A 17,521-nucleotide genomic window follows, 5' to 3' on the forward strand; every position below is an offset into this window, starting at 1 on the left:
TTTTTGGGAAGCACCCTGGAGTCACCGCGGTCACCGCAGTCACCGCGGCAGGTCCTTTCTGTCCTAGCTCGGATAAGCTCTGTTGGTCGCTCGGCTCACGCTGGCTTGTAAGAGTTCATCCCTATAGACTCTGCTGTATCTACTGTACGGTATCTATCTGTTCCTACGTGTCAGCCTGTCGGTTTGTCAACCAATCTGCCGATAAAGCCAGCGGCCTGCTCCTCCGTCTACTCCGCCAGTGTTTTGATCTGAACATCACTCAACTATCCATCTTACTTTTTCTATGTCTACCCGCTTAAAGTCTACCCAACTCACTATCTACAGTGGCACAGCCTCCCTTATATGTCACTCAAAAGTGCTTTTATGTTCTTATGATTCATGCACACACACACACATTTCTCCACACGTTTTTCCATCTGCCATCCATTAAAGGCAGTTGCTTCAGGATATGGCCTAGCACTCCCACGCCGCTTGCCTCCCCCAACTCCCTCCTGTCTCTGGTTGGGCCATTGTCATGCATATGTCACCTTTATAAGTGTAAGTGTGTGTGGTGTGTGCGCTAAGGATGCAGGGTAAATGTCAGCTCACCAAGGCCCAGCTTTGTGGGTTTTGTCTCTTTGGTTTGCCGTTATCTTATATATTATCAGTATATGGTCATTGTGATTGACAGGTTGTTCATATTCAGTGTGCGTTAGCGGGAACGCAGTTTGTGCGTTTCCCCCCCGCTCATCATCTTTTCTATCGCTTTCATCCTCCTTCTTATTGAAATAAAACACACCCATCCTCCAAGTCACATTCAAGAACAAACCACCACTTACTAAAAGTGTCAGCCACCCCTCCCCGAAACTCAAAGGCTCCAGCGCCAACCGTTTGTAGAATTCTAGTGTTGTGCCATTTAATACCATTAGCAGCTGCCAACGGCATTGTAGCAACACTTGCCCATGAATCCCACGTACTTGAACCACTTGAACCCGTCGGGCCCCTGAACGCAGTATTCGTCGACGCTGATGTGTGGGCTCTGAGATGTTTGGTTAAGTGCCACTCAAGTTGTGCCTTGATTACTGAGGCAGAACTATGGAGTTGCCGAAGCAAAGCGTGTAATCGGTTGCTTTTGTACTTGCGTGTATGGTGACATTTTTAAAGGTAATCAGCAGTCTGTCTTTTCCCAAATGTGACTTTTAAATAGTGCCATCACAGCTTGAAATAAGTAGAAAATATAGTTGGAGGATGTTGATGGTCCTGGCGGGGGGTTGATAATATGCAAATAGAAGTGCAGTGTTTCCCATAGGTTTACAGCTTTGGGGGTGTGGCGGAGGGGGGAAATGTGGATGGCTGGACGGACGGGGGGGCACCCATTGATTCCCCCTTCCAATACAAGAAATAAAATATGCATTAGGATGCCTTCTTTTCATTTTTTCTATATACACAGTGGTGCAAGTGTGAAGAACAGCCAAAATCCTCTTGCTGAGGGCCGACCGTTTACGTTTTAGGAACATTTCCGTATTTTACACTGTGTGGATACTCTCCCATGTGGCAAGACATGAAAGGTCTTCATCCGGGTCATTGTTAGCACTAGCTTGCTCACCTTTATCAGTGACGTGCGGTGATGTCAATAAGAGGGTAGGCACTGAGTTATGGAAGCCAGATTACCTCATATGTTGTTTAGGCTAACACGTCAAAGCACTACGCACGTTACGATCGTAACATTATTGACGACAGTCCAGCCTCTTGGACCGATACAGTTGGGTCTGCGGATGGATCCTGCTGCATTTAAGTGCTAATCTCTTAATGTCACCTCCGTCAGTCGTGTTGGTGTGTGCATTTCATCCCTGTTTCTGTATAGACTCAAGCTATCCGCCCTGCAAAACATTTCATTTGACATTTTCCATATCAGTCACTTTTAAACTAACAGGGGCTAACTTGACAACATTATTGTAAGGACCCTTCCGTGTCTAAATGTTGTGCCTGCAGCATCTTAAGCTACTCACAGATTCATTCTCCAAAAAATCCCTCCATTGCCCATGAAAACCAAATGAATATCTTTAGGAATCAGGAACCAGGGAAACATTTATTGCCAAAATATGTCAAACATACAAGGAATTTGTCTTGGCGGTTGGTGCGTGACAGTAGACAGTGTAACAATAGACAACAAGACAGCAGTGCACAAGTAATAGAATAAAGTAAAATGAAATGCTAATGCAATGGATTAGTAGAATAAGACAATAGAATAAAGTTAAAGTTAAAAATTTAAAATATTAAAAAAGTAAAGAAATATTAAGCATAAAGTGCACTAGCGAACAAGTGACGACAAAGTGACAAGTGACGACAAAGTGAAAAATTGCAGTTAAAGTGACATGTGCAGTATGAAGGGGAGTGATCGGTGGAATGTTATAGTCAGTCTGTGGGGGACCGGCTCTGGGAGGTCTTAGTCCTGATGGACCTCAGCCTCCTGCCAGATGGAAGGGGCACAAACAGTAATATTTTATATAATTTTATATAATAGTAATATTATAGCAAATATTTTACCCTGCTATTTCACTGGCTTCCTGCCACAAGTTGCAGCATCACAAAATTGTCCTCATTCAAACCTGTTGGCTTTGTCAGGGTGGAGAAATTGATTGAAAGAACGAGGAATTCTGTCACTTCTTGTTGGAAAAAAAGTAGAAAAAAGGTGGAATGAAAGCCGAGAAGAAGGTGCCTGTCAATGAGGAATCGGGTGAGGATTAATTCAAGAGAGGAAAAGTAGGAGATAGAGGCTCAAGAGGCCTGTCAGTGAAGATGGGTTAATAGAAAACTGTAAAAGAGAGATACAGTAGGAATGAGCAGATGATGGAAGGAATAGAGGAGGTGAATAAAGAGGGGAAGACAGGTTTTGTCAGAGGATGGGATGAGGGGATGACAAAGTATGGAAAGAAGAAGAAAGAATAGGGGAGAATCTGTCAATCACCACTGTGGCATTGAAAGAAGAGACACAAATGTAAAAAATAAAAGGTGGCTATGTGATCAATCTGCAGCTGCAGGTGGTGAACCCTATTGTGATTATTGGCCTTTCTGCTGAATCTGATCTGATAACTGAGTGACTCCACTCAGAAGTAATCTGGTCCTGCACACACACACACACACACACACACACACACACACACACACACACACACACACACATGCAGACCCACACAGTTCTGTACATTATAATATCTGTTATTAAGATCTGCATTAGACAATACTAGCATGCACTAATTATGGCTTTTGTGTGACTGCTATTTCCTGTACATCTGTCCCGATACTAACAGGATGTATGTATTATTGCGATGTTCTCCATAAAGAAACTACTGTATTATTAATGAAATGACCTACCTGGTGCTTTAATGCCTCCCCACCAGGGATAGAAGCAACCGCACGCTATGTTTTGCAAATGTAGTATATTAACAATGTCTGGAGGAAATTTCTTTAAATCTCTCTCAAACACCCTTCGAGATTTAAAGGATGAACTAATTAGGGCTTCGGGCGTAGCAATCAATGGAATAGGACATAACTTTTGGAGCTCCTGCAATAATCCATCAAAAATCCTTCTCTAGGCACAGATGTTTTATTTTATTTTTTTGCTGCTGCTGCTGCTGCTGACAAGGACGGTCTCTTACAACTCTTTTCCTCTATCTTACAGAAATCTAATTGACCATCACGTTCATTTAAGTTTATTTCATAAATATAGTAGAAAACATTTAGTCAAAAACGTATTCAAGGATTTTGAGGGCCAGACTGCAGCGAACAACGTGAACAACTGTGTTGATGCTGTGCGGTGAGCTAGATCCCAACGTCAGGGTCGTCTCTGTCTTTCCTGATTACACGGCGAAGACCACTCCCGTCCGAGGTGCCTTCACTGACATCCGGCGTTCCAGCTCTGCGAGATACCAGAGATACAATTGGACCTTTAGCGCCGCGGAGAGGACATGACAAGAGGATTCACATTCGCTAAAGCACCTCACGAGTTACGTGATGGATTCATTGTTCTGTGCCACAAAGCCTGAAAGAAAGAAACAAAATATTTTATTTAGGGAATTTATGTGCGCTTGTTTTGTCTCAGTTCGTTCTGAGGATTCTTGTTGTGCTTGTTCCTAGGGGGCGGAGCTCTGCACACATCCACCGTTCCATTTGTGTGCTGGTTTATAGTTTTAACTTTTAGTGAGATGGTTATTACATTTTTCAGATTCAAGTTGTGTTCTTGGGGCAGCACGGTGGCGTGGTGGTTAGCACTGCCGCCTCAGAGCAAGAAGGTTCTGGGTTAGACTCTGGAGTCTGCATGTTCTCCCCGTGTCTGCGTGGGTTCTCTCTGGGTACTCCGGCTTCCTCCCACAATCCAAAGACATGCTCTGGGGATCACGTTGATTGGGGACTCTTAAATTGCTTGCCGGCCAGTCCAGGGTGCACCCCGTCTCTCGCCTGAAGTTGGCTGGGACAGACTCCAGCGACCCCGTGTGCAGGATAAGCGGTTCTTTTAAGATCCCTCCCTTAGCCATTGTTGTTCTTCGATTAATTCTCCGCGACCAAATCAACTGCAGTACGTGTATCATCTTCCCGTTTACCTCACCACTCGATAACGCTGCTGAAACGCCTGTGTGGACGGAGATCGGAGTAGTGTGGCTGTAATAATCCGCTCTGCTGGAAAAACTGTGTGAAACTAAGATTTTTCAGCCCATATTGCAATATTTGGGTGTCCAGAGGACTGCATGATGATGAAGAAATTAGATATTCTTGCTTTTGCTTCCTTATTGGTTTACTTTTATCACTTTTTTATGTTCCCCAACTATGTAAACTCCCCTCTTGTTATAGTTTTTCTCTATCTACATTTATATATTTCCCAAGATCAACTGATGAGATTGTGATGGCCAAAACTTAAGGTCACAGTGATCCATGAGTTCCATAACTCATAATTGTTTTGCTAATTATAAAAACTTCCCACATGATAAAATGATGAACTCATGCAAGGATGAAAACTGCAACTTGAAAAGAAGGGCAGTAATTCTAGCTCATTCTTATTATATGCTGTTTATTTATTCCATTGTAGGCCACACATTTGAAAATATCACATTGACATATGCTTGTGTTATAAAATACATATGGCCCTCACAAATACACTCACACATGCTTGTTCACATAGTATGTCTCTTTATGTCTCTCTCTCTGTCCCTTCTTCCATCCCACCTCTCCTTCACATCCATCATCTCCATGGCGACTACCCTGTGAACGCACAGGGTACATAAAGATTAGCTGTTCTCTCTCCTGCCCCTCCCTTCCTTCTTCCAGCAGTCCTCTCTCCTCCTTTCTTAATATACAACACTCCCATCAGCATCCAGCTGAACTGCTCATCCAGGCTGCTACGATCCACTGATCGCCATCACTGAAACATGTGATGCATTTGTAAATTGGGACAAAGGGACCCAACAGGTGTGGGCTGAGGTGTTGTTCCCTAAATGGAATCTTCACTATCATATTCTTAGATATCTTACCTGCTCCATCTCACTTACATTTCTTTCATTTGATCTTCAGTTTATGTGCACTTATGTGAATGGAACAGCTTCCTTATGGGTGTAAATAGGAATATTATTTTTCCTTCATATTTCATATCTGTATGTAGTAGTCGAGCAAACTAGTTAATGACAAGGATGCTACATTTAGTTGACAAGCACTATTACTTTGGAAAATATATTATTTTAATAGAAAGGGATCACTGAAAAAGAAAAAAAGGTGACTTCATCTATTTAAATTCGATCTGACAGCGCCTCAGGGAAGAAAACAAATGTAATGGTTGGTAAATAAGTAATTTATTAAATTAAAACAAAATACAATGTCTCATACAGTTAAAACAAACCTTTATTGAACAGCTACTAGTCCAAAAAGAACAGAAATGCATGGAGAGAGTCAGGTCAAGGGGGTGAGTCCTATCATACCACTCCATTCCTCCGCTCTCCTCCAGTGGCCGACCGGAACCAGTTCAAAACATTGGTACCCACGTATCATGCTGTGAATGGATCGGGTCCAGTCTACATCCAGGACATGGTCAAACCCTACATCGCAACCCGCACACTCTGCTCTGCATCTGCCAAACTGCTCATTCCTCCCTCACTAAGAGCAAAACACGAGAACAAGATCACAACCTTGCCTCCTAAATGGTGGAATGAGCCACAAACTAAAGACACACCTCTTCAGACTCTACCTTGACACTAACAAATTGTAGCACTTAAAATGTACTTTTAATGGCTCTTATCTATAGCAGGTTGTAAATCTGCTTATTTGATGAAATTGCACTTTCTTGTTCTCTTGAGTTTGTATCCTTATGGTTTAAATGCACTTATTGTAAGTCGCTTTGGATAAAAGCGTCAGCTAAATGACATGTAATGTAATTCAATAGTTTTCAAGATATTTCAGTCTGGTCCAAAGTGGTGGACAGACAAATATCAAAAGGTTTATCAAATTTGGGTACATTTACATGTGCTACTTTAAACCTGTTGGGAAATCTGCCTTTAAATTTTCTGACCACTAGGGGTGGGAATCTCTTGGCACCTCACCATTCGATTCTAAACCGATTGTCGATTATCAATTCTAAATCGATAAAACGATTAACGATGCATCTCGATTTTTAAAAACTGGTGGATGCTCACAGAATATGCAAGTTATTGTGTAAGAACAGGAGCTGGTCGACATGCTCCGGTGTTTCCGTGAGCATTCACCAGATAAATGATGCTTATACATCGGCGAGCATGCTAACGTATAACTGAAGCGTCATTCCCATTAAACGTCCGTTAAAAACATTCAACCGCTGGCCGGAATGTAACCGTGCTAGCTAGCGCTTCCGAGAAATAGCCGTAGCCCAATAACAAGAAAATCATTAAACCGTTAGCGGGGTTGAGCTAACATTAGCTCGCAAAGCTGTGTTGCGGGCGAGGCACAAATGCTACCTAAGGGTTAATGCTTGTGGCAGACATAATTCATTAAGCACATCCTTGGATTTTTTCACAAGAGCCTGAGCTGGTCGCTGGATTTTTTCAGGGCCCCATGATTTGAGAGAGAGAAAAGAAGTAGAAAAAAGCCAGTTCACACGGCTCAGTTACTGTTAGCTTATGTCTGCTAGCTTCGCCGCTCAGCGTGTGTTGGGGGAAGAGTGTGCGTGTGTATGTGAGCGGTGACGGTGGTGGGGGGTGTTAGCGGTTGTAAGCGGGCTCAGCTGAGTGTGTTATTTTCCACTCATGTTAGAAACTCAAATAAGACAGATATTTTAAAAATTCAGTTTATGAACTTTTCTGAATCATGACTGAATCGTTCTAGACAGAATTGAGAAAAATTTCTTTTCTTTCCCACCCCTACTGATCCTTGACAAATGTTTTTCTATCAAACTTCAGGGACTCTATCAAATCACATCAAGGACTTTGACTACATTATATCAATAACTGTTAGTTTAGTATTTGATGGCTTGAAGTATTTGAAGATTTACAGACCGACTGAGCAGCTGACGGCTTCTCTGCAGCTACTTAACTGGCTGAACTAATTCATATGGAATAGGGGTGTACCGATTCATTTTAACTTCGATTCGAATCGCGATTCATGGTTGCCGATTCGATTCATGGACGATCTGGGTTAATTTAGAACGATTCGATTCAGTGACTTAAAATCGATTTGAGTAACTTTACTGAACAGTGCAGGCAAAGTTTCTGAGATCCCAGTTGTTTCTTGTAAGGAAATCAGGTTTAAATTAATTATGGATATTATAAACAAGCAAACAACAATTGATGGCAAATGTATTAACCTTTTATTGTGCAACCATTTTCAATGTAAACATTACACAATAACTTTACAGAACCCCGGATTTTCAACCACATTGTAGGGTCGCATGTCTTTACAGATAAACTTGGCAATTGTTACTGTGATGTTGAGTTTCGTGCTGGCGAGGCCTGACGTGTCTGCAGAGCTGGAGTTACCTGCTGCTGCTGCTGCAGCGGTAACGCTGCTAGAGGTCCTGACTGTCGCCGTTGTTTAATCCCACTGCGCCTTAATAGATGGCCGGAAAGATTCGTCGTGTTTCCGTGTTTTTTTATTTGTCTTCTACATATTCTACAAACAGCGACCGACTTATTTAAAACACCTCCGTGTTTGCAAAAGCCAGGCTCAGTTACTGTTAGCTTATGTCTGCTAGCTTCGCCGCTCGGCGTGTGTTGGGGGCAATCTCTGAACCCACCAGCTATCAATCACTGGTTTCAGATTAGCTCGTAAACGGACTAATTTGGAAACCAATCGGAACGTTCATGTGGTCTTTGAAATACAACTCTAGGCTCACATTTCAAGTTGCTAATTGGACTGTCAACAATGAGCAGTGGAGGTAAAAGAAAGTCTAGCCCTCAATATCTGCTGGCTACAATGGAATCCCGATAATATAACCCCTTGCCCCAAAAGGCTTTGCGGTCATATCAATACTCGATGAGTCACAAAGTTGGTGCTCTCAACTAAACAAGCAACAGATAGTCCAACCAATACAGACAGAGTGAATCATCCAGTTACGAATGAAACCAACTAGCAAACGGACTGATTAAGAGGCTTGCTCAAAGGACTGGAAAGGAAAGGATTTATGGCGTTATATTTGTGCCACAATCCTGAGCGCGTAATTTTAAGTTTTGAGCACAGAGAACTATATTTTAGCAAAGAAAAACATATTCCGTGCGCGCAGTTTACTCAGGTGCCCTCTCCACAAACTTGTTTTCTGCGCGCAGGCAACCGTTGCTGCGCTCTCTCCACCTCTTCACTCTGCGCTCGCTCGACGTTTCACCCACGCGCTCGCTCGACTTGCAGCAGCGTTACATGTGTGCCACAAAACCAACCAATCAGAGAATTAAAGAAGGTCAATTGTGATTGGCTGTTGGTCTCCAATCGCAACGCTTCTTAAGGAAGACGAAAAAAAGTGATATTAGAAGTCCGGCTAGCCACCATCAGACATGACCGAAGCAAATGATGAGAACAGCAAGTGTTTTAATCCAGGCCATTAGCATTTAGCACAAATGCTGCAAACTTCAACAACTCGCTGAGCTTCCGCGATGCTGTAGGTAGTTCTACTAGCGTTGTGATTGGAGACCAACAGCCAATCACAATTGACCTTCTTTAATTCTCTGATTGGTTGGTTTTGTGGCACAAATGTAGCGCTGCTGCAAGTCGAGCGAGCGCGTGAGTGAAACGTCGAGCGAGCACAGAGTGAAGAGGTGGAGAGAGCGCAGAGTGAAGAGGTGGAGAGAGCGCAGCAACGGCTGCCTGCGCGCAGAAAACAAGTTTGTGGAGAGGGCACCTGAGTAAACTAGACGCACGGAATATGTTTTTCTTTGCTAAAATATAGTTCTCTGTGCTCAAAACTTAAAATTACGCGCTCAGGATTGTGGCACAAATATAACGCCATACTGATTGACTGATTGGCTGTCTCACTGACCGTGTAATCAGTGAAAGTTGGGTCTTTATTAAACGGCCACAGCCATTCTGGGACTGTGAGACACCCCTGCCTGGCAACCGTCTCCGTTTTTCCTGAGAGGATGGAGAGTATGGCGGCAAATCACTGTCAAAATTCGAGAACGCAAATCGAGCAAATCTCCGTCTCGGGCGAGCAAATCTCTGTCTCGCGCGAGCAAAAGACCGTCTCGCGCGAGCAAAAGACCGTCTCGCGCGAGCAAAAGTCCGTCTCGCGCGAGCAAAAGTCCGTCTCGCGCGAGCAAAAGTCCGTCTCGCTCGACAGTGAGGGGGCGGAGTCAGTCACCATGGTCTCTACATCTGATTGGTTACAAACCACGTCTTTGGATTGGCTGGAGCGATGCATTCACACAACTATAGAAGCCTATTTCTGGGGAAGAAAGGGGATAGAAAGTCGAAATTTGAGATAAAACGTCAAAAAACAAACGCCCCCCTTCGGTAATCGTAGTGGACCGTAGATGACAACCAGCTATAACCATCATTTACCATCATTACCGGCCCAGACCATGGGTCCAGCTCGCAGACCGGTCCGTATTTGTAAAATACCCCCCCAAAAGTCTGTATATATGTGATATACAAGATATGCGCAGGCTCCTCCATAGTTCGGTAAAGTTGGCAAGATATTCAGATTCAGACTGACAGACCGGTCTTTGATTTGATTTGCTCGCAGATGTTTGATTTACACGCGCACATCAACCTGATTTGCGCTCTCGAATTTTGACAGTGATTTGCCGCCATAGGAGAGAACTGAATGCTGGTAGCACTGAGAAGAGAAGACAGTTATTGATTTTCTACTTTTCACGGAGAAAAGGCATGTGTGTTTGTGTGTGTGCGTGTATGTGAGCGACCATCTCCTTACTTTGGATGCAGATGTGTTTACCTGAGTATCTGCTGTCAATGCTGCTCATTACACCAGGGCTGGGGGAGTGTGAACACACCCAACGAGTGTATACAGTTGCTGTACAGTGTGAACACAGCGACCCATCTACTCCTCACACTTCTCACTAATTGGATGGGAGATGGCAGGTGGACGAAAACATGTGTCTATATGTTGTGTATAAGGGTTCTTTGTGGGCATTAAAGATAACCTCCACAGACCCTTTCCCATCTCAGCCAGAGTCGGTAATAATGAAGTGAAATCGTTGGTTTGACTTTTTGGACCAACATAGTGTAGGAATTGGTTCAAAATGATTCATTAGAAATTATTCTTGGAACATAAACCCTCTGATGGGAAAACAAAAGATGCAATGTTAACATTACATTCACATCAATGGCAAATGATGGTGTCAGATAAGAAAATCTTTCTTTGAATGGTGTATTGCCGTGCATGTTTCTGTAGTTTGTCCATGCTGCTTTGTTGAGTAACTCTCAGTGGATCCTCACACTCAAAAGCATGCGCTTTGATTTTTTCTGCTTCTTTTTTCTCTGTTCCCTGTTTTCTCAACTCCGCGCTCCGCGACATTGTTGCTTGCACAGATTGTGACTCTCAGGCTGCTACTGTGTGCCTCGTCAAAAGTTTTCTCTCAGATTACCGCGTTACCCTCCATTTATTTATTTGCAATATTATTCTTAAAATTGGAAGATAAGCTCCAGCACAGGAAATCTATGCAAGCAGCAATGTAACTGCAATATCAATGTATCAACCGCCAGAAAGGGCTCTGCGAGTGTGACTACGGGTTTAGTGGGAAAAGCATTACAAAATGTTAATGTGGAATCAATAACTCATGTTCTCAAATTGAAAGACCACGCTCTTGAATAAGAGGAAAAGCTTCATACAAAATATGCTGCTAACCAAAAGATGTTATTGAACCTGCACTCTAGCTCACATACTGGAAATGAGGTGACAATAAAATGAAAGTAGCTCTCAGTATAGCGGCAGCCGAAACTGCATCCTGGAATGACCATACATTTGATTCAGCACATCTTTAAAACGATTTCAATAGTAGCTGAACATTATACCTTGACGGCGGTAGGATTTATTGCCAGACTGGACTGGTTTGGGCCGCATTAGCTTTAGTTGGGTGTACCTAATAAACAGAAGCTGAGTGCAACTCTGAAGTTGAGCACAGACCTTGAGCTTGAATATTTGGCTGCCCTCCCAACCAGAGTGCATGAAAAGCTTCTCCTGTCTTTAAATGATCTAAGTGTGCATGGCGGCGTTCCAAATTTGGATCTGGAGCAGCAAATTGAACTGTGTGTACTGTTTGAGGTGCCTGGGGTCAGTTTGAAATCCAGGAACTGCTTCATACACAATGCATGAGGGATAATGCCCCCTCACACTGTTTAATACCAGCGTGGCAATACCTACACACACCGCCGCCACACAATCACACGTGTCTCTACCTGCACAGGTGTTAATGCGTGAATGAACTACGAACACAGTCAGAGCCACTTTCATGCACGTAGGCAGAGACACTCTGTCCCCCTTTTACTTCCCAGGACGTGAGTGGAACGGTGAAGCTAAATCCCCTTGTTACATTTGCCGCTCATCTTCAATTCAGTGGGGCAGGCTGCGATGCCCTCGGATGCACTTGGCAAGTGAACAGCTAACCCGTCCGCCAGCACGTCTGCCTGCCAGCCGTGCAGCGAGGTAGTTAGCATGCCGGCTAGCCCACCCAGCAGCCACAGGCTATTGCTTCAGTAATTCTGGGTTGCCTCAGTGTCTCTCTGTGACTTTATGTTCGCACGCGTATTGGTGCCAGAGGTGTTTAGTTGTACTCGTAGACCGGCTTTCAATCAGTGTTTCAACCACGGACACTACTATCAGCACGCAGTTCAAAGCCCATTTACATCCGGTTTAGAATCTATAGCACTGTGTTTTTGTATTTTTGACCTGTTATTTCCCAACTAGGTGTAAATCTATTTAGCTATCAGACACACTCCCCTCTCTTTATTTTTCTCTCGGGTCCTTTTTTCCATGATGTCGTCAGCGACGTATGATAACAGTTTGAGCCAGTCAGAGACGATAACGATAACAAATACTTTAGGTGTACGTACAATGACTGTGTGGAACTGTCTTGCGTTGTTACATCGCTGGCTGGCATTTCCCATCTGCAGAAAAAGCGTTTCTGCAGATGGCAGATGCACAAATACCAAAGGATAATTCTTTTTTTAAGACAAAACATTAAACGGCAGTATAGAGTTTGCGTTGAGGCACGCACAATGCAACCATGCACACGGCTGTAACAGGTGTAATTTATTTAGTGTTAGTGGATGTTTATCAAATTTACATTATTTTGGGTTGATGGTCAAACCTGAGGCATAACGTATAATTGTAAAGCATCAAATGATACATGATGAGCAGAGGTTGCCATTAGTGGACATTTTAAAACCAGGCCTGATAAATTATGTGTATCCCAGTTAGAGAGAGTGATAAGCAAGCAAACTGCAGTCACCTTGGATTTCAAGGTGAAATAAAGAACAGTCTGTTGTAATTCCTGCTGCTGCACGGAAATTCAACAAAAGAAACAGCCGTTCGGTTATTTTAGAACTTGCATGTGCTGCTACAGGGGCAGCATCAGGCTACAATCCCTGAAAACAAGGTACATTCTGTATGTTTCTATCTCTCAAGTTGACTAGTTATATGCCCCAAATTAGCAAGCTATGGCTTCAGGTTTTTAAAGCTTCTTATAAAGATATTTATTTAACCTTCTACCGAATGTAATGGGACTAAATGGCACCTAGCTAGTGGTGTTCAAAGTGCCAAAACAGCAAAGTCCCTCACCAGAAATCATTACTCAGAATAATGCACAGACCTTGTAGGGCGTTGTCTCATATATGAACTGAGAGGACAGAGGTGATACTTACATACATGGTTGGTTAGATGGTTGATACATATTGACTCATCTACATTTGTCATGTTGTGTGACTCTTTGGCCCGCTGTGTTTTTGTGTGAATGATTGGATTTCCCATGATGCATACTGACTTTTGTGAGTTTCCCCTTGAATCCCAGTAATGAAAATTTGTAATTCGACATTACACCTCTTGTCTCCAACCCCCCCCCCCCTTTGTTTCCCCAGAGCTCACTGACAAATCATGGCTGAAAATCCCAAAGAAAGGAGGACGAGGAGAAGTCAAGAATGAGCGAGCATCAAATATTTTGATTTCTCGCTTCCCTCTGTCGTTTCTTCTACCCATCCAGCCATTTATTTATTCACCATCACTGAATAACCCCGTCCTCTTTCCCACTCCCCGTCCTTCCTGTTTTTTGAGTGCATTCTCTTGACATGCCACTCCAGAGTGTATGATGTGTTGATTTATTGTCATGTTGCGTCGGCACACCCCTGCCAAAGCTGAAATAAATCCCATTGGTCTGGTGGTTATGAGACTGTAGGTTGGGCATTTCGTGTGTGTGTTTTGCGTCTGTGTGTGTGTGGTGAGGCCAATGTCTTGTCACACTCATGATGCTTCCGCTGCAGAAAATTGGGTCGTGTTTCATTAAGAGATAGAAGGTAAAGGCAATGAAGGAAATGAGGGATAAATAAAATGGAGAAAAGATGACTGATGACATTCATGAATTAATATGTATGCATGTACTTGTGTGTTTTTTTTTCATGTGTTTTTTTTAATTACAGTGAAAACATGTACATACATGTATAAAAGGTGCCTGTGTGAATGCATGCACACGAGCGACACACTGGACAGGCCACATGTAGTCCCTGCTAGCTGTGTTTCCATGGTGACTGCAGGGGGTTGGTGCTAGCAGCAAGGTGTGGAGGAACCTTCCAGATAACCCTGAAGGTCAGCTTACGGAGCTTCAGCTCACGGCATTACTCTGTACTCACACACTTAACCCTTATTCTGTGTGTGTGTGTGTGTGTGTGTGTGTGTGTGTGTGTGTGTGTGTGTGTGTGTGTGTGTGTGTGTGTGTGTGTGTGTGTGTGTGTGTGTGTGTGTGTGTGTGTGTGTGTGTGTGTGTGTGTGTGTGTTTTTGTCCATATGTGTGTGTGCCTGTGTGTCTGAAAGAGAGTGCCTCGGTTAAGATGCATTTCCACTTATATATGGACATGGTTGGCCACCCTCAGAATGACAGTGGCACACACAAACACACATACATATTGCACACATACACACTGCCACACAGCAGACACCGAGAGAACATTATTGGAATTGCAATATGTCCTCATAGTTGTTCCTGGATAAAAGTATATATTCACACACAAGTGGTCGTCACTGTGAATGAAGTAGAGTGTATTTGTTAATGATAGCAGAGAGGTGTGATCTTTCGATCATAGTTTGACTTCCACTTGCCGTTATGGCATCGATCACCCCATTACATTTACAGCGTCATTGACCAATCCATATGATATATGCTCTATTATAGAAATCTAGTAAGGTGAAAGTGAAATACTGAGGCCAATGAAATGGATTTAGCAGTGCGTGCCTGTGTGTGTCTATCATTTCTGTCAGTTCAGTTTTGTGTGCGAGCCGGCAAACACCTCCAACCGCAAACTCCACTTCCTCACCAGGGATTATGCACCTCTAACACAACAGACATGATGCACATATAATAAAGCCAGCACCATATTAGGGGTTTCAGTCAGTGACTCTCATATCCCTCCACTCTCCCTGACATTTCTTTACAAATACCAGCCTCTATTCACTCTGTTATTGCCTTCTCCCATTCAGCAATTCTCTGATTAAACAAGCTCCTGAAAAGCCCAGCCACTGCTATCTGCCATTTGGCTTTTATTGGAAACCCATCCCCTTTAATTAAAGTGGCTGAATTACAGAAATATGATGGATATTTCACCAATATATGGGATAAGAGAGCACAATGGGTGAAAATAAATGGAAAAGTGGGCCTTATGAGATGTTCTGAATGTGGTTTTGTGGTGAAATAAGATAAACACAATCTTGATGGTGTTTTTTTTAAGGAAGATGATGTCTGAGTGAGTCTGAGGCGCATCACAGCTGAAACTCTGTGCGTGTGACTTTGATTTATTTTATTGACAGTCTCTTAAGAACGGGATGTATTTTTCACCTCGCCATCCGACGTGACACTCAACCCTGCACCTATAGCGAGGAGCTTTTCTTTACCCGCCTTATTGCTATGGAAGATTGGGGATTGAGGTTGCCGCGGTAACCGCCCTGGCTTTGATTTGCTGAGACAGCTGCGCGATGCAGGGTTAGAAGATGGCTGCTCGTGCCTCACAATGCACCGCTATTCATTTATAGTTCCTGACAATTACCGGGCCCAGTTGACCACAACAGATGTGCTGAATGGTTGTGCGTGCATGTGTGTTGAGGTTACTGTAATGCTCATTCTGCATTCAACATAGTCCTTTTCTTGCTTTTTTTCCCCCACCCCTTTAAATGCAAGGGTTAATCTGAAGAAAAATAAGTTTGTCTTAAACCCGTCAGACCTTCTCCAGATCAAGCTGCAGTCAATTTTCACATTCAGCCATGCAGCCTAATGTAAATGTTTCAGCAGCTCGGCGCCGGCTACTTCAGCTGACGGGGTGTCAGCAAATGAGAGGTGGTGTCAGACTGTGACAAACTGCTGCCCTTTGTAAAGACCTAACGGGGATCAATTCAAGTAAAGATGCACATGCTGTCAGACACTGCTCCAACACACACACACACGCGCGCACACGGACACTTATTCCCACACATGTGCCTACTTCTTTTTTAGCTTCCGTCTTTTTCCTTAGACTTTTCTCTCTGCATCACTGTTTCCCCTCTCCTCTTTTGTTCTCTTTACCCTCAGCCAACTTGGCTCTGCATATGTGAGAAGTCGACAGTGAGCCTAATTGGAGTGTGTGGCTCCGTCGATGACAGTCACCATTCTGTTTCTGCACGCAGCACACGCTCACATGGGGCTCCACAGCTAATTGAATAGTCTTTTATTAATGTGAACTGGAACTGGCTTTTGAATTGAATTAGCCCCACCACCAGCACAATCACCAACCATACACATTAACATATGCAGCTCAGTGAGGCACTTGGACTGATGGAACCTCAGCATGGAAGGAGGAAGAAGAGGATTAAACAGGAGAAGTGAGAGGTTAGTGTTTGTAATGTTAGAAATTAGAAGATCAGTGTTCATTGTGTGAAGTTTGTAAATGGTTAATGGACCGTTGTATAGCGACAAAATAAGTAAAGTTAAGTACAGGGGCAGAAGTTAAACGGCCAGTATACCCAAATCCAGTGTTGATAAAATATAAGGAATTACTCAACACATTTAAAAACTAATGCTATTACTCAGCTAAAATAATCGCTTCCATCGCTTATTGCCTCACGCAACAGCTAAGCAGAATCTTGGTAATACAACAAAGTGTAACAGGGTTATAGGTTATAGTGATGGAGCAGTCACTGTGAAATTCTTGAAGTTCGGCTTGAAATGGTTTAAACTGCCTAAAAAGACGCTGGCATCTCAAAATTTGGACCAGTCCAACCAGAACTGTTTTTTTCATCATTTGGGTGAACAAACTCATACATTTAAGCAGCTGACACCTTTGTCTTATCATACAGAGTTATTGGGGAACTTTCAGATTCAGAGGGATATGTAGATGTAAAATGAGTGAACTCTTTTCTGTCCTGGCTCTGAAATGATGGAATGAGCTCTCTGATGACATCAGGTGCGCAGAGAGCCTTCACATTTTTCGCCGTAAACTAAAGACACATCTCTTCAGACTACTTTGACTAAAAACACAAATTGTAGCACTTAAATTGTACTTATAATACAAGAAGTTGTTGTAAATCGGCTTATTTAATGAAATTGCACTTTGTTCTTGTTCTTTTGAGTTTTTATCCTTATGGTTGAAATGCACTTATTGTAAGTTGCTTTGGACAAAAGCATCAACTAAATGACATGTTATGTAATGCAATCTAATGTAAATATTTTCCGCCAATCCACACAACAGGCTTGCAACTGGAAGGTTTGTCTGTCTTGAATATTTTTGTGGAGGTTTCCTTTGAGTATACAAAGTAAAATGTCTCCTCGTCCTCGAAAAAAACAGCTGCACTGGTTGTTCCATCTCCATTTGACCCCTGGGGAGACCCACTTTCTATGTCATCCAACAT

General features: G+C 43.1%; 1 protein-coding gene across 2 annotated transcripts in view; it reads left to right on the forward strand.

Moving 5' to 3' along the window:
- The window catches only part of chchd6b (coiled-coil-helix-coiled-coil-helix domain containing 6b), a 51,248-nt gene extending 37,231 nt beyond the window's left edge, over positions 1 to 14,017 (forward strand). For both annotated transcript variants that reach the window (XM_040203510.2, XM_040203508.2), the window contains one exon: positions 13,516 to 14,017. In XM_040203510.2, coding sequence (XP_040059444.2) covers positions 13,516 to 13,539 — 24 coding nt within the window. In that variant the 3' untranslated portion in view covers positions 13,540 to 14,017. The remainder of the gene's footprint in view (positions 1 to 13,515) is intronic.
- The last annotated feature ends 3,504 nt before the right edge of the window (positions 14,018 to 17,521 follow it).

The sequence above is a fragment of the Gasterosteus aculeatus genome, chromosome 17 (assembly GCF_964276395.1).
Source record: "Gasterosteus aculeatus chromosome 17, fGasAcu3.hap1.1, whole genome shotgun sequence".
Lineage (NCBI taxonomy): Eukaryota > Metazoa > Chordata > Actinopteri > Perciformes > Gasterosteidae > Gasterosteus > Gasterosteus aculeatus.